General features: G+C 38.4%; 1 protein-coding gene across 3 annotated transcripts in view; it reads right to left on the reverse strand.

Annotated features, from left to right (window-relative positions):
• The window catches only part of LOC311302608 (cyclin-dependent kinase-like 5), a 71,141-nt gene that overhangs the window by 8,073 nt on the left and 40,246 nt on the right, over positions 1 to 22,822 (reverse strand). The window contains exons 9-18 of one of the 3 annotated variants that reach the window (XM_084428587.1): positions 22,182 to 22,371; positions 20,098 to 20,178; positions 17,602 to 17,765; positions 15,668 to 16,691; positions 11,583 to 11,684; positions 11,231 to 11,336; positions 8,300 to 8,393; positions 5,466 to 5,571; positions 4,354 to 4,473; positions 1,014 to 1,202 (exon numbers count right to left, since the gene is read on the reverse strand). In XM_084428587.1, coding sequence (XP_084284713.1) covers positions 1,014 to 1,202; positions 4,354 to 4,473; positions 5,466 to 5,571; positions 8,300 to 8,393; positions 11,231 to 11,336; positions 11,583 to 11,684; positions 15,668 to 16,691; positions 17,602 to 17,765; positions 20,098 to 20,178; positions 22,182 to 22,371 — 2,176 coding nt within the window. The remainder of the gene's footprint in view (positions 1 to 1,013; positions 1,203 to 4,353; positions 4,474 to 5,465; positions 5,572 to 8,299; positions 8,394 to 11,230; positions 11,337 to 11,582; positions 11,685 to 15,667; positions 16,692 to 17,601; positions 17,766 to 20,097; positions 20,179 to 22,181; positions 22,372 to 22,822) is intronic. The other 2 variants (XM_084428588.1, XM_084428589.1) reach the window with 2 other exon arrangements.

A 22,822-nucleotide genomic window follows, 5' to 3' on the forward strand; every position in this document is an offset into this window, starting at 1 on the left:
AATAGGGAGGCGGTTTGACGGTTTCAAAATTCGAATACCGCCCAAGCCTATCTGGCGGTACCACTTTTAGCATAGCTTAGCATAGATCATTGAATCGGACATGACCATTAGCATCTCTCTCAAAAAAATGAGACGCAAAACGCTGCGTCATATCATTACGCCTGCTGCACTCATGGTACGGCAGCAAAGTTTCTTGATTATTACGCAGGAATGAGAGTATAGTTCCTAGCCATATCAGCCTAGAAAATCGCAACTTTTCATTTTCCGTCGGTCTTAGTACACGATGTAACTACAGAAGAGTCAAGTTTTAAATAGGAAAAATATCGAAACTCTTTGGTCATTTTTTTGAGACAGATGCTAATGGTCATGTCCGATTCAATGATCTATGCTAAGCTATGCTAAAAGTGGTACCGCCAGACCCGGAGATCGGCTGAATGGATTCGAAAACGGTAAAACTCAACTGTTTAACTCTGGGGGAGCTGTAAAATTAGCCTATTTCTAAAAAAAGTGGAGTATCCCTTTAAGCATCATCACATCACATATCGAATATCGCATTATTTAATGAGTTATCGCCTGAGGTAATTTTTCCAGACCGTTTTACTGAAGGTAAAAGTCGCTGTAATCTTTACTGACATTGTCCGTCATGATCACTGAGATGCACATTCAGACGGGACTAAAGTCACAGAGAAGCTCTGGTGATAATGACTTTACCCCTCCTCTCTATGTTACACAAGTCCCGTCCGGATAGGGCTTAGTCACTCACTATTGATATCCATGAATGTAAAGAGCTCATTGTTTCTGCATAAAATTACTACATTGTTTAAATTAATAAATGTTTGGCTAACTGTGATTTTTGTATATGTACATAACTTTCCTCTGATAACAGATCTCTCTAAATTGTAACGTGGACTTGTAATGCATTTTCTGTAAAGCTGCTTTGAAACGATGTGTATTGAGAAAAGCGCTATACAAACAAACGTGAATTGAATGTAAGGGTGCGAGGTCATCTGTACCTGAGAGTGTGTGTCAGGTGTTCTCTCTATAGGCCAGTCAGCGTCCCGCTCTCGCTCCTGATCCTGCTCTCTCTCTCTCTCCCGGCTGCGCTCCCGGTCCCGGCTGCGAGTGCGATGTCTGCTGCCCTGGTGTCCGTACGAGCGCGACGACGACTTTATCAGCACCGGATCCGGGCCCTCGCTCGGCACCTGACCAATCACACGCGTTACAGAGCTGTCAATCATCCACACATTTAAATATTACAACTAACAGCCAAAATAACAGAGAGCGACAGCCCAGGAGAGAAGCATAATCATTTTTTCTAACATGGGTTGATTTTACAAATATCCCGATTCTTCTTCTTAAAGGTGCAGTGTGTGGTTTTTAGCGGCATCTAGTGGTGAGGTTGCGAAGTGCACCCAAACAGAAGTTACGGTGGCCGACAGGAAGTGATGTCGTCGTCTCAGACAGCAGAGAGTAGACAGTTAAGCAATGAGGTTTCTTTACAAAGGTAAAGAAACTAGGTTTACTTAATTATTCAGTAAAACGATATGTTATAGTGAATATTATTGTAACTTGTTCATCATTGTGTCAGTGTTTTATTCGCTGACTTTAGCTCGCTTCTTTGCACGAAGAACAACATGGTGACAAAACGCGTTTGTCCATTCAGGGCCACTGTAGAAACAGGAGACCTGTGGTGTGTGTAAATAGAAATGACTCATTCTAAGCTAATAAAAACATAACGGTTCATTATGTAGGGTCTTTACACACCACTGAAAACATACTTATGTATATGATATTGCATTCCTGTCAACAGATCCTCCTAAATATTACACAATGCACCTTTTATATAACTTTTTATTATGATGATGATGATGATTATTATTATTATGAACCAGATTAGACACAGTAAAATACTGATGGCGTTTCACACAACATCATCATATTCACCATCACCAGATCCAAGAAATCTGATTCCTGATTCCAGATGACTCCGGATAAAATCATTCCACCACTTTATTCAAAATGTTTTCAATTAAATTCAAGGTTATTTATGCAGCGCTTTTCACAATACTTTTCAAAGCAGCTTTGCAGAAATTTACAGCTTTACGTTTTTTATATTGTATTCTTAATATCTCACCAAAAAGTCTTATTTCTATAATACAGATTTAACATGATTTTTTTAAATTAAAAGCAGCATAAGCTAAAATCAGTACACAAGAGGGCTTTTCACACTTGAACTAGTTTACCCTAGGTTTAGGTCATGCTAACCCTGCTTCTGAATTACAAGTGTGAAACAGTCCTTTACCTGGGGTTAAAAGCGGTGCTAACCCTGCTTCTGCATTACAAGTGTGAAACGGTCCTTTACCCGGGGTTAAAAGCGGTGCTAACCCTGCTTCTGCATTACAAGTGTGAAACGGTCCTTTACCCGGGGTTAAAAGCGGTGCTAACCCTGCTTCTGCATTACAAGTGTGAAACGGTCCTTTACCCGGGGTTAAAAGCGGTGCTAAACTTGCTTCTACATTACAAGTGTGAAACGGTCCTTTACCCGGGGTTAAAAGTGGTGATAACCCTGCTTCTGAATTACAAGTGTGAAACGGTCCTTTATCTGGGGTTAAAAGCGGTGCTAACCCTGCTTCTACATTACAAGTGTGAAACGGTCCTTTACCCGGGGTTAAAAGTGGTGATAACCCTGCTTCTGAATTACAAGTGTGAAACGGTCCTTTACCCGGGGTTAAAAGCGGTGCTAACCCTGCTTCTGAATTACAAGTGTGAAATGGTCCTTTACCCGGGGTTAAAAGCGGTGCTAACCCTGCTTCTACATTACAAGTGTGAAACGGTTCTTTACCCAGGGTTAAAAGTGGTGCTAAAGTGCTTCTGAATTACAAGTGTGAAATGGTCCTTTACCCAGGGTTAAAAGCAGTGCTAACCCTGCTTCTACATAACAAGTGTGAAACGGTCCTTTACCCAGGGTTAAAAGTGGTGACAACCCTGCTTCTGAATTACAAGTGTGAAACGGTCCTTTACCCGGGGTTAAAAGCGGTGCTAACCCTGCTTCTGAATTACAAGTGTGAAATGGTCCTTTACCCGGGGTTAAAAGCGGTGCTAACCCTGCTTCTACATTACAAGTGTGAAACGGTTCTTTACCCAGGGTTAAAAGTGGTGCTAAAGTGCTTCTGAATTACAAGTGTGAAATGGTCCTTTACCCAGGGTTAAAAGCAGTGCTAACCCTGCTTCTACATTACAAGTGTGAAACGGTCCTTTACCCAGGGTTAAAAACGGTGCTAAACTTGCTTCTGAATTACAAGTGTGAAACGGTCCTTTACCCGGGGTTAAAGCGGTGCTAACCCTGCTTCTGAATTACAAGTGTGAAACGGTTCTTTACCCGGGGTTAAAAGCAGTGCTAACCCTGCTTCTACATTACAAGTGTGAAACGGTCCTTTACCCAGGGTTAAAAGCGGTGCTAAACTTGCTTCTGAATTACAAGTGTGAAACGGTCCTTTACCCGGGGTTAAAGCGGTGCTAACCCTGCTTCTGAATTACAACTGTGAAACGGTTCTTTACCCGGGGTTAAAAGCGGTGCTAACCCTGCTTCTACATTACAAGTGTGAAACGGTCCTTTACCCGGGGTTAAAAGCGGTGCTAACCCTGCTTCTGAATTACAAGTGTGAAACGATCCTTTACCCGGGGTTAAAGCGGTGCTAACCCTGCTTCTACATTACAAGTGTGAAACGATCCTTTACCCGGGGTTAAAAGCGGTGCTAACCCTGCTTCTACATTACAAGTGTGAAACGGTCCTTTACCCGGGGTTAAAGCGGTGCTAACCCTGCTTCTGAATTACAAGTGTGAAACGATCCTTTACCCGGGGTTAAAGCGGTGCTAACCCTGCTTCTACATTACAAGTGTGAAAAGCCCTAAATACCACTTGCATATCACTCACACTTTACAATAGTGTTTTTTTTTTATTTCAGAAATGAGAAATTGGGGAGAAAATGTTTTTAAATATCATAAATGATGTCAAAAAAATTATTAATTTCTTTGTTTTCTTTTGATTTTGGGGGAACATGATTTCATCAGTTTCACCCTCATGGATTTACTTCAGTCTGCTTCTGTGGATTTGCTCAATCAAATGGAAAATTCTTTCACATGCAAATCACAGAATGCAAATATGAAGTCATGCGTCCATCATTTGTGGAGTCAGTCTCAGATGACTGATGACAATACAGATCTGACAACCAATGAGGAGACAAATACCCAGCCCACTTCAACACAACCGATTAGTGTTGTTAATTCATGCAGCGAGATTAGCGGTTTAGTTGGCGGCGTGTTAGAGGCGTATGTATGGAGACTGGTGTATACCATGGGTGTGGCCACTAGGGGACGCACTCTCTCAGAGGAGCTCCTCGTGAAGCTCCTCTGAGAGTGAAAAAGAGGAAAGAGGGCTTTTCTCATTACTGGAACTTGCTCTTCAGTGTCTGTCTGCAATACAAGAGACACAAAACTCACACTGAGACTCAATACTGGAGATCTGCCACCCGACTCCACTTCTCATGATGTCTTTGTATCTGATTATGGTTTACAGTTAATTATTACAAATAAAATAAATCAATTGTTTTAATTTTAAAAGGGTGTACATTTTAAAATATGAATCATATTCATAATAAATTTTTATCATGATGAATCCAATTAAATAGTGTGAGTTAGTTATATTTTCCATTTACATGTTAGTGAATTATTTATTTATTTTTTGAAGTATTTCTACATGTTTTTTATTTATTTTATTTCCGTTTTAGTTTTAGTTATTTTAGTAATTCAAGTTAAAAATAGAAATGTTACCTGAAATAAAATAAGTATATATATTATGTTTCATTTTATTTCAGTTAATGTTTATTTTATTGAAAGTAAAGACAATGTTTTTTTTATGTTTTTTTGTTAACAATAATAACCCACAAAAAAGTGAGATTTTAACTTTCTAGAAACAATTTAATATTGATTAGAGTTTATAATTAATCATAAAAATTATTCTAAAAATGTTGTTAAAAAGTTTCATATAATGACAAATCCCTTTTTGACCATTCCTCACACAAAGCTATCATATGACTTCAAAAGATTTGGAATAGAATAGAATAGAATAGAATAGAATAGAATAGAATAGAATAGAATAGAATAGAATAGGACTTTTATGGTGGTTCTATGCTGCTTTTTTGGAGATTTACAGATCTTGTCATAGAAAAGCGCAGCGTGAATACTCTACATTTCTGCTGTTTCTACAGAGAGCAATAACAGCGTGTGTGTTTGTAATGAAATAAGGGGAATAAATAAAAACAGAATTGATGAGCTGTCGGTTTAAAATGTCAGAGTAGCGGTTGAGTCGGGTGACAGACTCTCGTTTACGGACTGGGTTTAGACTCTACTATTCACTCACACACAATCACCTGTGATACATTAAACACACACACACACACACTCACGGTTTGTGGCTTCTTCTTCTTCTTCTTCATGGATCTGAAGAAGCCTTGTTTCTCTTTCTCTTTGGTGGGTTCAGGAGGGCTCACGTCCAGCGTCTCAGACCCCGTCCTCATCAAACAACACACTCACAATGTCAATAAAACTGATGCTCACAATCTGACATTATATTATACGATTATTTCTATTAATATTTTGAATTAGCTTCTGTTTTATATTTTCAGTCTTTGTTTGAATTTCAGTTAAAGTGTTTGTAATTTTTTTGTGTATCTGTCATTTTAATTAGTTTTTTTACTTGTTATATATATATATCGTTTGAAATGATTTTTCAGTGTTAGTTTTAGTTATTTTATTAAGTTATATTTATTATATATTTAGTTATTATCTTAAAGGGATACTCCACTTTTTTTGGAAATAGGCTCATTTTACAACTCCCCCAGAGTTAAACAGTTGAGTTTTACCGTTTTCGAATCCATTCAGCCGATCTCCGGGTCTGGCGGTACCACTTTTAGCATAGCTTAGCATAGATCATTGAATCGGACAGGACCATTAGCTAGGGATGTCCCGATCCGATCTCGTGATCGGAAATCGGGCCCGATCACGTGTTTTCAGACTCGATCGGAATCGGATGTTACCTCCCGATCAGGACTCGGATATATATGTATATATATTCTCATTATTTTTTAACACATATATAGTTATGCGGTGGCACAGAGTTACGCCGTTTTCACACTGCACGCGTTAGCAGAGCATAAGCAGCGCAGGAGCAGTGTGTATGGTGAGCAGGAGCAGGACACGCGCGTTTTGCTTTCACACTGGCAGTGTTTGTCACGCGCGGCTGAACCGCGGGTTGTGTAGGCTACAGACAGAGTAGGCTACTCTATAATGGATACGTTGGCATTGCTTTATTTCGTTTTCAAATACATTTAAGAGAAAAGACTTGTCAAGAAGCTTATTTTATTAATAATTTCATTTATATAACTTTTGGTTCATCTTTGTTTTTATTGTTATGTCAACAAGTTTGTTTTTGGACATTTGTTTTCTTTTTAAATTGCTGTTGGTCATTTGATTGACTGTTTAAAACACAATAGATATCATCAATGCACTTTTTGGATCAAACTGCGGTGTATTTTGGCCATGATCAATGTATTGTCACTTTAATTCAGCAAAAGCGGCGCAGCAAAAATAGACTCGGCGCCGAAACGATCGTGGCACTCCTGCTCTGCTACTCACTGCCGCGCCGCCTCTGCGCGCGGTGTGAATATGCTGTAAAGACTAGTTTAATCTGTTAACATGGGCGGCGAAAAAAATACGCACTGCACGCTCTGCTAACAGTGCAGTGTGAAACCGGCGTAAGAGTTAGGAGTGCAGTTCCTAAAAGCACATTACTGGCTTTGCAAACACTGTGGCACTTTTATTTTTTATTTGTTTACATGCCTACCGGGTATTTTAAGTTGAGGTGCTATTTGTTTATATATTAGACTTTTTTTATATTTGCTGTTGCACTTAAGTCCAAAAGTGAAGAATTTATTTATTACTTGATTGTTCAAGCTACCTCACAGAAGTGCTCTGTTTGTTAACAGAGTTGTTGAATGTTAAAATAAGGTGAATTAAATAAAAAATAAGGAACATCCTGGATCTGTTTTTTCGCTCTTCTTTATTCTTTTTTTTTATGTATTAAGTATCGGATCGGGACTCGGTATCGGCAGATACTCAAAATCAAATGACTCGGACTCGGACTCGAGGGCAAAAAAACCTGATCGGGACATCCCTACCATTAGCATCTCTCTCAAAAAAATGACCAAAGAGTTTCGATATTTTTCCTATTTAAAACTTGACTCTTCTGTAGTTAAACCGTGTACTAAGACCGACGGAAAATGTAAAGTTGCGATTTTCTAGGCTGATATGGCTAGGAACTATACTCTCATTCCTGCGTAATAATCAAGAAACTTTGCTGCCGTACCATGAGTCCAGCAGGCGTAATGATATGATGCAGCGCCTGAAAATAGTCCCCAGCTCGGTAACTTCTTCCAACGTGACCGGGACTTAGTTTGTCTAACCTATTAGACCTATTTTCAGGCGCTGCGTCATATCATTACATATAAATTTTTTTTGAGAGATGCTAATGGTCTTGTCCGATTCAATGATCTATGCTAAGCTATGCTAAAAGTGGTACCGCCAGACCCGGAGTTCGGCTGAATGGATTCGAAAACGGTAAAACTCAACTCTTTAACTCTGGGGGAGTTGTAAAATGAGCCTATTTCCCAAAAAAGCGGAGTATCCCTTTAAGTAAGTTGTGGCTGCAGTTCATTTAATGGCCACCGGTGTTGCTAATAACAAGAGTTTCTGAATTCTACATATAGCCACTTTAAACTAAAAGAAAATTAGAAATGTTGCTTTGGCAATATTAAGAAAATTTTACGTTTTAAATATTATTATTTTTTTCAGTTAACGTTTTATTTCAAGTAACAAAAATGTTTTAAAATGTTTTTAGTTGATAATAACCCTGCAAACTGCTCAAACTACAGATTTGAACTTAATAGAAACAATCAGTTTTTTTATATATATTCTGACTCACTTCCTGTTTGACTGTCTAAGATACTCAAGAGTCAGAAAAATACCTTTATTGCATAATTTCAATAAAACATCCCCCAAAATGCATTTATTCCTTGATTTGATAATTCCAAGCACTGGAAACTTATTATATATTGTTATCACAGAAAAAGTTTTGATTTAAATAGAATTTTGGTGGAGCCAATTAATAATAGTACATGTATTTTTTAAATGCAACACATTTACAGAAGATGAAAACCAGAGAGTGTGAGTGCTTCATCCTCACCAGGGGTCATAGGTCGGTTGGTGTATGTTGTGGCTGTTGTCTATCGTGACCCCTGAACTCTCGTGGAACGAGTTATCGGGTCTGGGTGACGGCACTGGTGAAAACACAAAATCATGAACATACTGAGTGTGGAGAAACAGAGAGACCTGCAACCAGTGACCTTTAAAAATAAAGTGTTACAAAAAGCGATATCGCTCTGTTAAAACGCATGAAGCAACTCTTGCATTACTTCTCACTTGCTCTCTCTTCCAACAACAACAGTTTTGTTTCTTTTTATTCAAAGTGCTATTTCTTTTGCTGTTGTTTTTGATTGTCCTCCCAACATAGTTAACGACTATAATGCAGTAAATACTGCCGTTTTCTTGATTATAATGGAGCGATCCTTAGACACTGTCGAGCGCTGTGAGACTTCAGTACGGGGAACAGAGAGGTTTTCAATTGCATTTGTTAATAGATCAATTAGAAAACACAATAAAAGTAAAACATGTGACTTGCAGCGCGTCACCATAAACGTTAAATGTTAAAAGAGCTGGGCAACAATTAATCACATACAAAATAAAGGTTTGTGTTTACATAATATATGTGTGTGTACTGTGTATAACTATTTTGTATATATAAATATACACACATTTATATTTAAGAAAAATGTGTTTTATATATATATATATATATATATATATATATATATATATATATATATACATGCAAATATTTCTTAAAGGAGAAGTTCACTTTTAAAAAAACTTTTGCTGATAATTTACTCACCCCCATGTCATCCAAGATGTCCATGTCTTTCTTTCTTCAGTCGAAAAGAAATTAAGGTTTTTGATGAAAACATTCCAGGATTTTTCCCCATATTATGGATTCTAATGGGACCCAAACGGTTCAAGGACCAAATGACAGTTTCAGTGCAGCTGCAAAGGGCTTTAAAGGGTTAGTTCACCCAAAAATGAAAATTCTGTCAGTAATTACTCACCCTCATGTTGTTCCAACCATGTAAGTCTTTCGTTCATCTTCGGAACACAAATTAAGATATTTTTGATGAAATCTGACAGAATTTTGACTCCTCCATAGGCTTCCAGTGTGACCGAAACTCACTGGCCCAGAATAGTTATTAAAACATCGTTAAAATAGTCCAAGTAACTACAGTGGCACTACATTAAGTTTATCATGCGACGAGAATACTTTTTGTGCACAAAAACAAACAAAAATAATGACTTTATTCCACTTTTCATTTCCTTCTCTCTGGGCCTCGTAGTGTTTTTGCGCTGCGCGTCTGTGTTGCACGTCATCACGCAACACACACATGACCGGCGTCGGCCAATAGTGAGCCTACGTGGTGACGTGTAACACAGACGCGCTGCGCAAAAACACTACGCGAACCAACTAGAGGTCGAGAGAGAAGGAAATGAATAGTGGAATAAAGTCGTTATTTTTGTTTGTTTTTGCGCACAAAAAGTATTCTCGTCGCTTGATATACTTAAGATTGAGCCACTGGAGTCACTTGGACTATATTAACGATCTCTTTAATAACTATTCTGGGCCGGTGAGTTTCGGTCACACTGGAAGCCTATGGAGGAGTGAAACATGGCTCAGATTTCATCAAAAATATCTTAATTTGTGTTCCGAAGATGAACGAAGGTCTTACGCGGTTGGAACAACATGAGGGTGAGTAATTACTGACAGAATTTTAATTTTTGGGTGAACTAACCCTTTAAACGATACCAGACGATGAATAAGGGTCTTATCTAGCGATACGATCGGTCATTTAAGAAATAAATAAAAAAGTTTAAGTTTTATAAGCACAAATGCTCGCCTTGCTCTGTTCTGTGATGCGCGTTCGTGACGTCACGTAATACGCAATTACGTTGAAAAGGTCAAGTTTGATGTGTTTAAAAATGTGCGGGAGGAGGACCATATACACATTTTAAAATGTATTTGTGTCAGTTTAACGTTTAAAATGCCCATTCGTGTGCGTATCCCTAGGTGCTTTAATATTAAAAAGCCCAAAAGAACATTTTTCAAGCGTGACCTTTTCAACATAATTGCGTATTACGTGACGTCACGAACGCGCATCACAGAACAGAGCAAGGCGAGCATTTGTGCTTATAAAACTTAAACTTTTTTATTTATTTTTGAAATGACCGATCGTTTCGCTAGATAAGACCCTTATTCATCGTCTGGTATCGTTTAAAGCCCTTTGCAGCTGCACTGAAACTGTCATTTGGTCCTTGAACCGTTTGGGTCCCATTAGAATCCATAATATGGGGAAAAATCCTGGAATGTTTTCATCAAAAACCTTAATTTCTTTTCGACTGAAGAAAGAAAGACATGGACATCTTGGATGACATGGGGGTGAGTAAATTATCAGCAAAAGTTTTTTTAAAAGTGAACTTCTCCTTTAAATGCATATGTGTGTATTTATATATACAAAATAACTATACACAGAACACACACATATATTACAATATTGTTACAATATTGTATATTACATATAATTGTTGTAGCCGTTTGTCTATAATAAGTGTTGTATTGGAGTTTATTTATTATAAGTTATGTATTTGTTTATTATTATTATTTAGTATGTGCGTATTTGTATTTCTGTACTTATTTAGTTAATCATCACACACCTGTCGGGTTAGGAATGTATATGTCACCGCGTATGAAGAGGAAGGACATGAAAGAACAAATGTTTTGAATGATTTTGCGTTTGTTGAAATTATGAACTTAATTGAGAAATGTTAGGAAAATAAAGCTTTAGAAATGAAGACTGCGTTTGGAGTGAGTGCAAAATAGCTAATCATTGTTCCCTGAATCCACGGCCAACATCGAAAGGCCGACACACAAACATTATGTAAACACAAAGCTTTATTTCGCATGCGATGAATCGTCGGCCAGCTCTAATTAAAATGAAACGAGGATTTGACTGACCCCTGTAGAAGCTCCCGACCCGTCTCGGCACAGATTCGCCGTACATCATGCGGTTCTCTTTGGCGGATCCGCTGTCATCCGTGAGCTGCTCGTGATACACTCCTCCCTGCAGCATCAACATTCGTCACACACGTGTTTCAAGCAGAACAAGTGCTCAGTGCAACACTAAGGACATTATGTGGCATGAACACTGACGGTTCCCCTCTGCATAAACTCCAAACAAAAGGAAACACAACCGAAATGCCACCTTCAAGAATGAGAGAGCAAAGCAAACAGGAGGATGGGCAGCAGAAGGAGGAGTATGGAGAGAGAGAGGGAAGGAGAAAGAGATAGGAAGCAGGATGGTGCGGACCTCGCTTTTTTGCCGTGGTGTGTGAAAGCTGGTGGTGTTGTCCCGTGTGGACTCCCGGATTAAAGGTCGCGTGTGACTGACCTCTGCGGCCGCCGGGTCACTCTGTTTATGGAGAGATGAGAGCAGGAGAAGCATAAAGCGCTCAGCACACACTCATATGATCACTGACTCCTACACACACACACACGATCTGTTCCAAACACTAGTGAGCTGCCTACCTAGACCACATTCTTAGACCTCATACTGTACACACACTAGATAGCTGGATAGACAGACAGACAGACAGACAGATAGATAGATAGATAGATAGATAGATAGATAGATAGATAGATAGATAGATAGATAGATAGATAGATAGATAGATAGATAGATAGATAGATAGATAGATAGATAGATAGACAGACAGATAGATAGACAACAGATAGATAGATAGATAGACAACAGATAGACAGATAGATGGATAGATAGATAGATAGATAGATAGATAGATAGACAGATAGATGGATAGACAACAGATAGACAGATAGATAGATAGATAGATAGACAGACAGATAGACAGATAGATGGATAGATAGATAGACAACAGATAGATAGATAGACAACAGATAGATATATAGATAGACAACAGATAGACAGATAGATGGATAGATAGATAGATAGATAGACAGATAGACAGATAGATGGATAGATAGATAGACAACAGATAGACAGATAGATAGATAGATAGATAGATAGATAGACAGACAGATAGACAGATAGACAGACAGATAGACAGATAGATGGATAGATAGATAGACAACAGATAGATAGATAGACAACAGATAGACAGATAGATGGATAGATAGATAGACAACAGATAGATAGATAGATAGACAACAGATAGATATATAGATAGACAACAGATAGATAGATAGATATATAGATAGACAACAGATAGACAGATAGATGGATAGATAGATAGATAGACAGATAAATGGATAGACAGATAGATAGATAGATAGACAACAGATAGATAGATAGATAGACAACAGATAGATAGATAGATAGATAGATAGATAGATAGATAGATAGATAGATAGACAACAGATAGACAGATAGATGGATAGATAGATAGATAGACAGATAGACAGATAGATAGATAGATAGATAGATAGATAGATAGATAGATAGATAGATAGATAGATAGATAGATAGATAGATAGACGGATAGATAGATAGACAACAGATAGACAGATAGATGGATAGATAGATAGACAGACAACAGATAGATAGATAGATAGATAGATAGATAGATAGATAGATAGATAGACAGATAGATGGATAGATAGATAGACAACAGATAGACAGATAGATGGATAGATAGATAGATAGATAGATAGATAGATAGATAGATAGATAGATAGACAACAGATAGATAGATAGATAGACAACAGATAGACAGATAGATGGATAGATAGACAACAGATAGACAGATAGATGGATAGATAGATAGACAACAGATAGATAGATAGATAGATAGATAGACAACAGATAGACAGATAGATGGATAGATAGATAGATAGATAGATAGATAGAGATAGATAGATAGACAACAGATAGATAGATAGATAGATAGATAGACAACAGATAGATAGATAGATAGACAACAGATAGACAGATAGATGGATAGATAGATTGATATAGATAGACAACAGATAGATAGATAGATAGACAACAGATAGATAGATAGATAGATAGATAGATAGATAGATAGACAACAGATAGATAGATAGATAGACAACAGATAGATAGATAGATAGATAGATAGATAGATAGATAGATAGATAGATAGATAGATAGATAGATAGATAGATAGATAGATAGATAGATAGACAACAGATAGACAGATGGATGGATGGATAGATAGATAGATAGATAGACAACAGATAGATAGATAGATAGACAACAGATAGATAGATAGATAGATAGATAGATAGATAGATAGATAGATAGATAGATAGATAGATAGATAGATAGATAGATAGATAGATAGATAGATAGATAGATAGATAGATAGATAGATGGTCAACTGAAGCACTGATGAACTGAAAGGATGAAGATTCTTTAATTCTGAATTTTGCTCCGCCTCGGTTAGGATGTTGCTCTAGAAGCTGTACAGTAAACACTGGGGAAGCTCTAGAAGCTTTGGAACAGATGTGTAATATTTACAGGTCACGCGTCTGAAGGGTGTCGCACACCAGGCGAGAGCGCAGCGCCACGTCTTACAGTTCTAACACCTTGTTTTCTGTGAGTGAGTATACACACACCGACAGCACCATTCAAGCACCATTTACATAGTTTTATATAAAATTTACATTATATTTGTCTCATATCGTCGTTAATGTATATACTGACTTCACCCTGTGCTGCAAGATGCATTTAGTTCTACATTCCTTTACAGAAATCATCTGCGTGGATGAAAACTGCTGATGTTGTCGGATTTTCAGGAGAGATTCTCTATTCATTCAGTTAACGGACGCTCTGAGGTAACGTGTTCAGACTGCAGACTCAGCCATGATTGGATTTAATTGTACAGGACAGTCATAACATAACAATAACATCTTAATTTCATAATGTCCTTAAACATAATATTGCTGGCCATAAACTGAGAAAGTGCGCGTCCGGTGTGAGACCCCCTTAAGACCAGGAATGGGCATCAACCTGATCCAGACCCAGCACTGAACCCACTCTACACATCTCACAAATGTTGACAGGCCTCAGAAAGCAGGCAAAACACTTAAAGGGATAGTTCACACAAAAATGAAAATTACTCACTCTCAAGTCATCCTAGGTGTATATGAATTTCTTCTTTCAGACGAATACAATCAGGGTTATATTAAAAAAATGTCCTGACTCTTCCAAGCTTTATAATGGCAGTGAATGGCTGTTTCTGTTTTGAAGTCCATCTATCCATCATAAAAGCTAGAATTTTACTTTGTAACGTGTTAAATATGGACATTTTTCTCACACAAACTCATCGCTTCGCTTCAGAAGGCCTTTATTAACCCCCCAGAGCAGTGTGGAGCACTTTTATGATGGATAGATGCACTTTTATGATGAATAGATGCACTTTTATGATGGATAGATTAACTTTTATCATGGATGGATGCACTTTTATGATGGATAGATGCACTTTTATCATGGATGGATGCACTTTTATGATGGACAGATGCACTTTTATGATGGCCAGATGCACTTTTATGATGGATAGATTCACTTTTATCATGGATGGATGCACTTTTATGATAGATAGATGCACTTTTATCATGGATGGATGCACTTTTATGATGGACAGATGCACTTTTATGATGGATAGATTCACTTTTATCATGGATGGATGCACTTTTATGATGAACAGATGCACTTTTATCATGGATGGATGCACTTTTATGATGGATAGATGCACTTTTATGATGGCCAGATGCACTTTTATGATGGATAGATGCACTTTTATGATGGATAGATTCACTTTTATCATGGATGGATGCACTTTTATGATGGACAGATGCACTTTTATGATGGATAGATGCACTTTTATGATGAATAGATGCACTTTTCTGATGGATAGATGCACTTTTATGATGGATAGACACTTTTATCATGATGGATGCGCTTTTATGATGGATAGATGCACTTTTATGATGGATAGATTCACTTTTATCATGATAGATGCACTTTTATGATGGATAGATGCACTTTTATCATGGATGGATGCGCTTTTATGATGGATAGATGCACTTTTATCATGATGGATGCGCTTTTATGATGGATAGATTCACTTTTATGATCGATAGATGTACTTTTATCATGATGGATGCACTTTTATGATGGACAGATGTACTTTTATGGACACCAAAACAGAAACAGCCATTCACTGCCATTATAAAGCTTGGAAGAGCCAGGACATTTTTTAATAGAAGTCCAATTGTATTCGTCTGAAAGAAGAATGTCATATACACCTAGGATGACTTGAGGGAGAGTAAATCATGGGCTAATTTCCATTTTTGGTTGAACTATCCCTTTGAATAAAAGAGGTATGGACTGACCCTAATGTCGTCTAATCCTGCGTCCCGTGACACGGCGCTGCCCATGTGTCTCGGCAGGGTCCGGTGCTGTAGCTGAGGGGTCAGTAGCTGTAAACTACTGGCCCTGTTGGGCATCCCCTGTCCCACCACCAATCCGCCCGCCTCGCCCCCATGGGGACGCCCACGTTCCCTCCTCACGTACATCGAGTGCCTGTGCGGGCGCTGCTGCGAGGAGAACGGGCTGGTGTAGCCCACGCCATAGGGGAACTCCTGCGGAGCCGAAAGAGACAGTCCCGCTCCGGGGTCGAGCGGATCCACAGGGTTCCCGTCGCTCTTTTGCCGTGACGAGGAGCGCCGGCTGGACGGCTCAACCGTGCTTCCATCCCGTTCCAGTTTGCTTCGACGTCCCACAGCGGGACTGTGTCCCCCGTGTTGCATTGACGGGCTTCCCGGAGCCGCCAAGTTCAGGTTCATGTTAAGATCCAAGCAGCTGCTGGGGAAGTAGCGGGGCGATCCGGATGGGTCGTCCGGGTGTAGTCGCATATCGCTGAGGTTATTCACGGATTTGGCGTCACTAAGCACTCCGTGACTCTTAGACAAACTCAGGTATGAGGATGATCCCTTTCCGGCAGAGGATGACGACGCGTTCGATTCGCCATATCCGTGGCGGCTCTGTTTCTCCCGGTCGCCCGTGAGCGTGCCGGTCTTGCCCTCCACAAAGGAATGACGGTTCTGGGAACGGGGCGTGTTCGATTTCAGGTATTTGGCGCCGGGACCGTCTGCTGGTTTGCCGAAGTCAAAATCGCCCGATTTTGATTTGGCCTCTTTAGCATGCTGGAGGTCTTTCCCGCACGACGCCGAGCGGTTGAGCGGCTGGAAGGATTTAGGGTGCATGACTGGGCTCAGGCTGTTGGCAGACTGGACCGACCCGTTCAGGAACGTCTCGGAGCTGGGAGGGTGGAGGTCTTCGTGCCCATGACGGGGCAGACTGGAGCAGTCACGACTGTTTGAGCGATGGTGACTTGAACTCTTGACAACGTGACCCCTAAAAACCCATAAAAAAAATTAAAGCATGCAAACTTGAGTGACTGTAAGCAACACTAGCTAAGCTTACATGCACACAGATATTCAGTTTATAATCAGATTGATGGCTCAAGTGGACTGAACACCTAATGTTTGAGGAAAAGTGCTTTTTTGCTGCTTAGCCTATTAAAAAAGAATCCCAAATCCATTTTTTCCCCTAGTTTTATTTACTCCCAATCAGGGCTTGACATTAACTTTTTTGCTCAGCAGCCACTGTGGCTAGTGGTTTTCCAAAGTTTTCATTTTCACTGGCCACAATTATGACATTGATACCATGGGGAAAACTGCCATATAGATATATTTAATATTATCTCAGAATTTGGCAGCAGGAATATTAGGCTGCTGTCACTTTAAGACTAAATGCACAGAACTAATTTACTGTTACACATACGTTTTCTTTTCTTTCTTTACATTCAATTAACTGAACATAACTGTGTTAATGTCAAGCTCTCCTCCCAATATTGAACATTTGGCCCACAGTATTTCCATGCGTGGAATACCGGATGACCTACTAAACGTAGCAAAAATGTGCAGATTACGACCAGAGCACACTGTGTAATGTTCTGTATTCCATAATGCACTGCATTCAAATTGACTTTCCATTTAATTTGATGTGACCTTGATTTGCAGTATGACGAATCTAAATGAAATAAGACTTGTTATTTGATCTTGCTGCCAAAAGCTTCACAAAAATGGTTTAAAAATGCAAAATAACTATTTTCAAGATGAAAATTGAAGCAGGATAGGAAATAGGATAGCATACTACTCTTTCAAAATATTGCATGCTTAACCACATAATTAGCTTGTGTACACAGTCAGTAAGTATGTTAGAGTTCCACTCTTCCCAGTATGATTGATTGAGTCCTCCTGACCTGCTGGGGGCGCTGTTGTCCAGAAGGGGTTTCCTCTTGGAGGAGCGGATGGGTGTGGGTGTGAGCGGGCCGGGACGCTCCGTCAGGCGCTGAGTCTGGAAGGCGTGATGGTTCAGACTCTGTTCTGTCAGATAGCGCTCGTTCGGGTACAACAACAACAGGTTCTGGAAGTAGAAAGCCACAATGGTAGATCTCTCACAGGGATAATCTAAATTTAACAAGAGGAAGTCCAGGCTTTTCTTTCTTTTACATTATTTTCATGAAAACTAAGCACATTATAGTTGAGCATTGAATGTGCATAAAAAATGCATTGGAACATTTTTACTTGCAATATTTTACTATACTTTTTTGTATTATATTGTAGAATGTAAACAAACATTTATATATTACAATTATTATCAATTATTATCAAAATGTAATATAAATACACTTAAATTGTAATAGAAATTAAATAAAATTGCAATGTGGACTCATGCATTTACTTAAAGCTGCTTTGAAACGATGTGAAAAGCGCTACACAAATAAATGTGAATAGAATTGAAATTAACAAATTTAACTAAAGGCACAACGACCACTGCTACATGAGATAAAAATACTCAAAATACAAATAATTACATAAATATATATATTGTTACATTATTAATGAGAAAGATTTGTTTGCCTTTCGGTAATAAAATGTAGGGTTTTATTATATATACATATATAGATACATAAAATATATATTTTGTATATAAATAAATAAACATGAAAACAAGGTCACAAAGATTAAAAACAAATATTTAAAAAATAGCATATTTTATGCATTTGGATATTTTTCTTAGTAAATTTTCTTCTGAGTTGTTTTCTTTGAGGTCATTATTCTCAAGTGTTTTTCTCATTATTCTAATACAGTAAATATATATATATATATATATTTGAAGAGTTCAGATGCAAAAGCCTCTAAGTGCCATCTGAAATTTTCTTCTAGAATGATCATTTTTATAAAGCTTGTATATTTAACTTAAGTAATTTCACTTAAATGACAATTAATAGGTAATCTGCATTGCCATTTAAGTGAAATTATTGAACTGAAATATACGAGCTTGATAAAAATGATCATTCTAGAAGAAAATTTCAGATGGCACTTAGAGGCTTTTGCATCTGAACTCTTCAAATATATATATATTTGTATTATGGATAAAAATATTGCAAAATAATCATTTTGATTAAATCAACATACAAATTAAATGTATCACATTATAGTAATGAGAAAAACATTTGTTTCTATTCCATGTCATGATGCAAAAAAACATGGTTCTAAAAACACGCTAAAAGATGTGTATGTATATATATATATATATATATATATATATATATATCACCCAACAAACATCTATTAATATCCTCCAGAGGAAACAAGCTTCAACAAGCCCATCACACAAGAACACCGCTAGCATTATTACCACAATGTCCTAAACCTCATTTGTTGAAGATATTTGTTTTACGCATGACTCATCCTTTAATAAAATGACATGACAGAACAAGCCTCCGTGTTGAAGTTTTCAAGAGGAGAGTTTAATGACAACAAAATCAGGATTATTATCTGCAGGATTCATCTGCAGAAACAAGGAAATCACTGTGATGAAAATATAATTAGCGCACAATTTTCGCAGTGATGAAATGTCATTTTCACCTAATGAAGCGACGGAGCTACGTGAGTCACACTCATTCGCTAACACACACGCACCATGTTGAGTATCTGTGTGTCTCTTGATGCCCTAACAGGAACTGAAAACACCAGTGAAGTGTGGTTTGTAAGCTTTATCAGCGGATTCAATCGTCAGCTTAACACAAATGAAGTGCGAGCGAACGGAAACCCCAGTAAACGAGTGTGTGAGGTGAATGAACCGCCATTAGTCACACACACACGATAATGACAAACCTGCATCACAGGTGAACAGAAGACACAAGATTTGTGTGAGGGGGACGGATGACAAACACAAAAACAGTCATTAGTTATTTAGATTATTTCATATTTCACACAGGGTTGGAACGTGAAGGTTAGAGGCAGAAAAACTGTGACTAATCTCTCTCTGTTTATTCATATTACATATTACCATCACATGTGATGAACACACACACACACACACACACACACACACACACACACAAGCATATAGACACACACACACACACACACACACACACACACACACACACACACACACACACACACACACACACACACACACACACACACACACACAAACAAACAAACAAGCACTACTTTTTTGGTTTTCAAGGACTGCAATCAGAGATCTCACTTATCAAACAATATCTTAAATATTGTCTTTATTATTGTCTGTGTGTGTGTGTGTGTGTGTGTGTGTGTGTGAGAGACAGAGAGTGTGTATGAATGTGTGTGTGTGTGTGTGTGTGTGTGTGTGTGTGTGTGTGTGTGTGTGTGTGTGTGTGTGTGTGTGTGTGTGTGTCTCACTGAACACACTCCTCTCTTACCTTCATGAGGTCGAGCATCACTGGACTGATGATCCCGAGGTATCGTCTCTCCAGCGTCTGTGGATGGCTCACTGAGGGAAACTACACACAGAAGAGTATCAATATCTTATAAAATAACATGCACTGCTGAATCACTCACAGAGAGAGCAGGAATGCATGTTAAAGGAGTAGTTCATTTTAAAATGGAAATTAGCCCATGATTTACTCTCCCTCAAGTCATCCTAGGTGTATATGACATTCTTCTTTCAGACGAATACAATCAGAGTTATATTAAAAAATTTCCTGGTTCTTCCAAGCTTTATAATGGCAGTGAATGGCTGTTTCTGTTTTGAAGTCCATAAAAGTGCAGCCATCCATCATTAAAGTGCATCCATCCATCATAAAAGTGCATCTATCCATGATAAAAGTGCATCTATCCATGATAAAAGTGCATCTATCCATCATAAAAGTGCATCTATCCATGCATCATAAAAGTGCATCTATCCATCATAAAAGTGCATCTATCCATCATAAAAGTGCATCTATCCATGATAAAAGTGCATCTATCCATCATAAAAGTGCATCTATCCATGATAAAAGTGTATCTATCCATCATAAAAGTGCATCTATCCATCATAAAAGTGCATCTATCCCTCATAAAAGTGCATCTATCCATCATAAAAGTGCATCTATCCATCATAAAAGTGCATCTATCCATGATAAAAGTGTATCTATCCATCATAAAAGTGCATCTATCCCTCATAAAAGTGCATCTATCCATCATAAAAGTGTATCTATCCATCATAAAAGTGCATCTATCCATGATAAAAGTGCATCTATCCATGATAAAAGTACATCTATCCATGATAAAACTGTATCTATCCATTATAAAAGTGCATCTATCCATCATAAAAGTGCATCTATCCATGATAAAAGTGCATCTATCCATCATAAAAGTGCATCTATCCATCATAAAAGTGCATCTATCCATCATAAAAGTGCATCTATCCATCATAAAAGTGCATCTATCCATCATAAAAGTGCATCTATCCATGATAAAAGTGCATCTATCCATCATTAAAGTGCATCTATCCATCATAAAAGTGCATCTGTCCATCATAAAAGTGCATCTATCCATCATAAAAGTGCATCTATCCATGATAAAAGTGCATCTATCCATCATAAAAGTGCATCTATCCATGATAAAAGTGCATCTATTCATCATAAAAGTGCATCTATCCATCATAAAAGTGCATCTGTCCATCATAAAAGTGCATCTATCCATCATAAAAGTGCATCTATCCATCATAAAAGTGCATCTATCCATGATAAAAGTACATCTATCCATGATAAAAGTGCATCTATCCATCATAAAAGTGCATCTATCCATGATAAAAGTGCATCTATTCATCATAAAAGTGCATCTATCCATCATAAAAGTGCATCTATCCATCATAAAAGTGCATCTATCCATCATAAAAGTGCATCTATCCATCATAAAAGTGCATCTATCCATGATAAAAGTGCATCTATCCATGATAAAAGTGCATCTATTCATCATAAAAGTGCATCTATTCATCATAAAAGTGCATCTATCCATCATAAAAGTGCATCTATCCATCATAAAAGTGCATCTATCTATGCATCATTAAAGTGCATCTATCCATCATAAAAGTGCATCTACCCATCATAAAAGTGCATCTATCCATCATGAAAGTGCTCCACACTGCTCTGGGGGGTTAATAAAGGCCTTCTGAAGTGAAGTGCAACTTATGTGAGTAATGCAACATCCTGCTGATATTTACGCTACGCCATGACACACTACGCTACTTCTGGCGTCATAAGTTGCGCTTTAGACTTAAGTGGACTTATAATATAACTCAGATTGTATTCGTCTGAAAGAAGAATGTCATATACAACTAGGATGACTTGAGGGAGAGTAAATCATGGGCTAATTTTCATTTCAAAGTGAACTACTCCTTTAAGAGAGTCGTGTGTGTGTGTGTGTGTGTGTGTGTGTGTGTGTGTGTGTGTGTGTGTGTGTGTGTGTGTGTGTGTGTGTGTGTGTGTGTGTGTGTGTGTGTGTGTGTGTGAGACAGACTGACCCGTAGCCCGTGGAACCGTGGGTTGCTGTAGAAGAGCTTCATCTGTTCGGGCGGCAGGGGTCCCAGGACCTTCTGGATGGTGAAGAGCTGGTCAATCTCACTCTCACCCGGAAACAAGGGCTGACCGTCGCTCAGCTCGCCCAGAATACACCCCACTGACCACATGTCCACCGCCTTCCCGTACGGCGCCCTGACACGCACACACACACACATGCACAGAGAGAGTCAGAATTAGAGTTTCCCCTGTGATACGATGTGTGATATTATCGCCATTTAATTAGAGGCTTTCGCACCGGGTAGTTTTAGGATCTAGTGGTTCCTCTAGGAACGTTTTCCTGGTTGCATTCACTCCGTGACGTAAGCCGCGCTTGTTGTTGACTTTTATTTTGACGGCGCTGAGAACCAGAGCCTGAACACACAGTGCTCGCATTCTCCATGTTCATTAGTTTACGATCTGTCAAACAGTCCTGTCTGATACGTGATTAGATAGAACTGTTACACATAGAAAGACTTTATATGAAGAGTTATTAGCGTATGCCGTGTGTTTGATGTCCAGTGTTGCTGAGCTGAAATACATAATCATGTTTCTCTTGGTCTCCTCAAAGTCACGTTGGAGTTTCTCCTCAGAGTAAAGGTTGAGA

Source organism: Rutilus rutilus, assembly GCF_951802725.1.
Source record: "Rutilus rutilus genome assembly, chromosome: 13".
Taxonomy (NCBI): Eukaryota; Metazoa; Chordata; class Actinopteri; order Cypriniformes; family Leuciscidae; genus Rutilus; species Rutilus rutilus.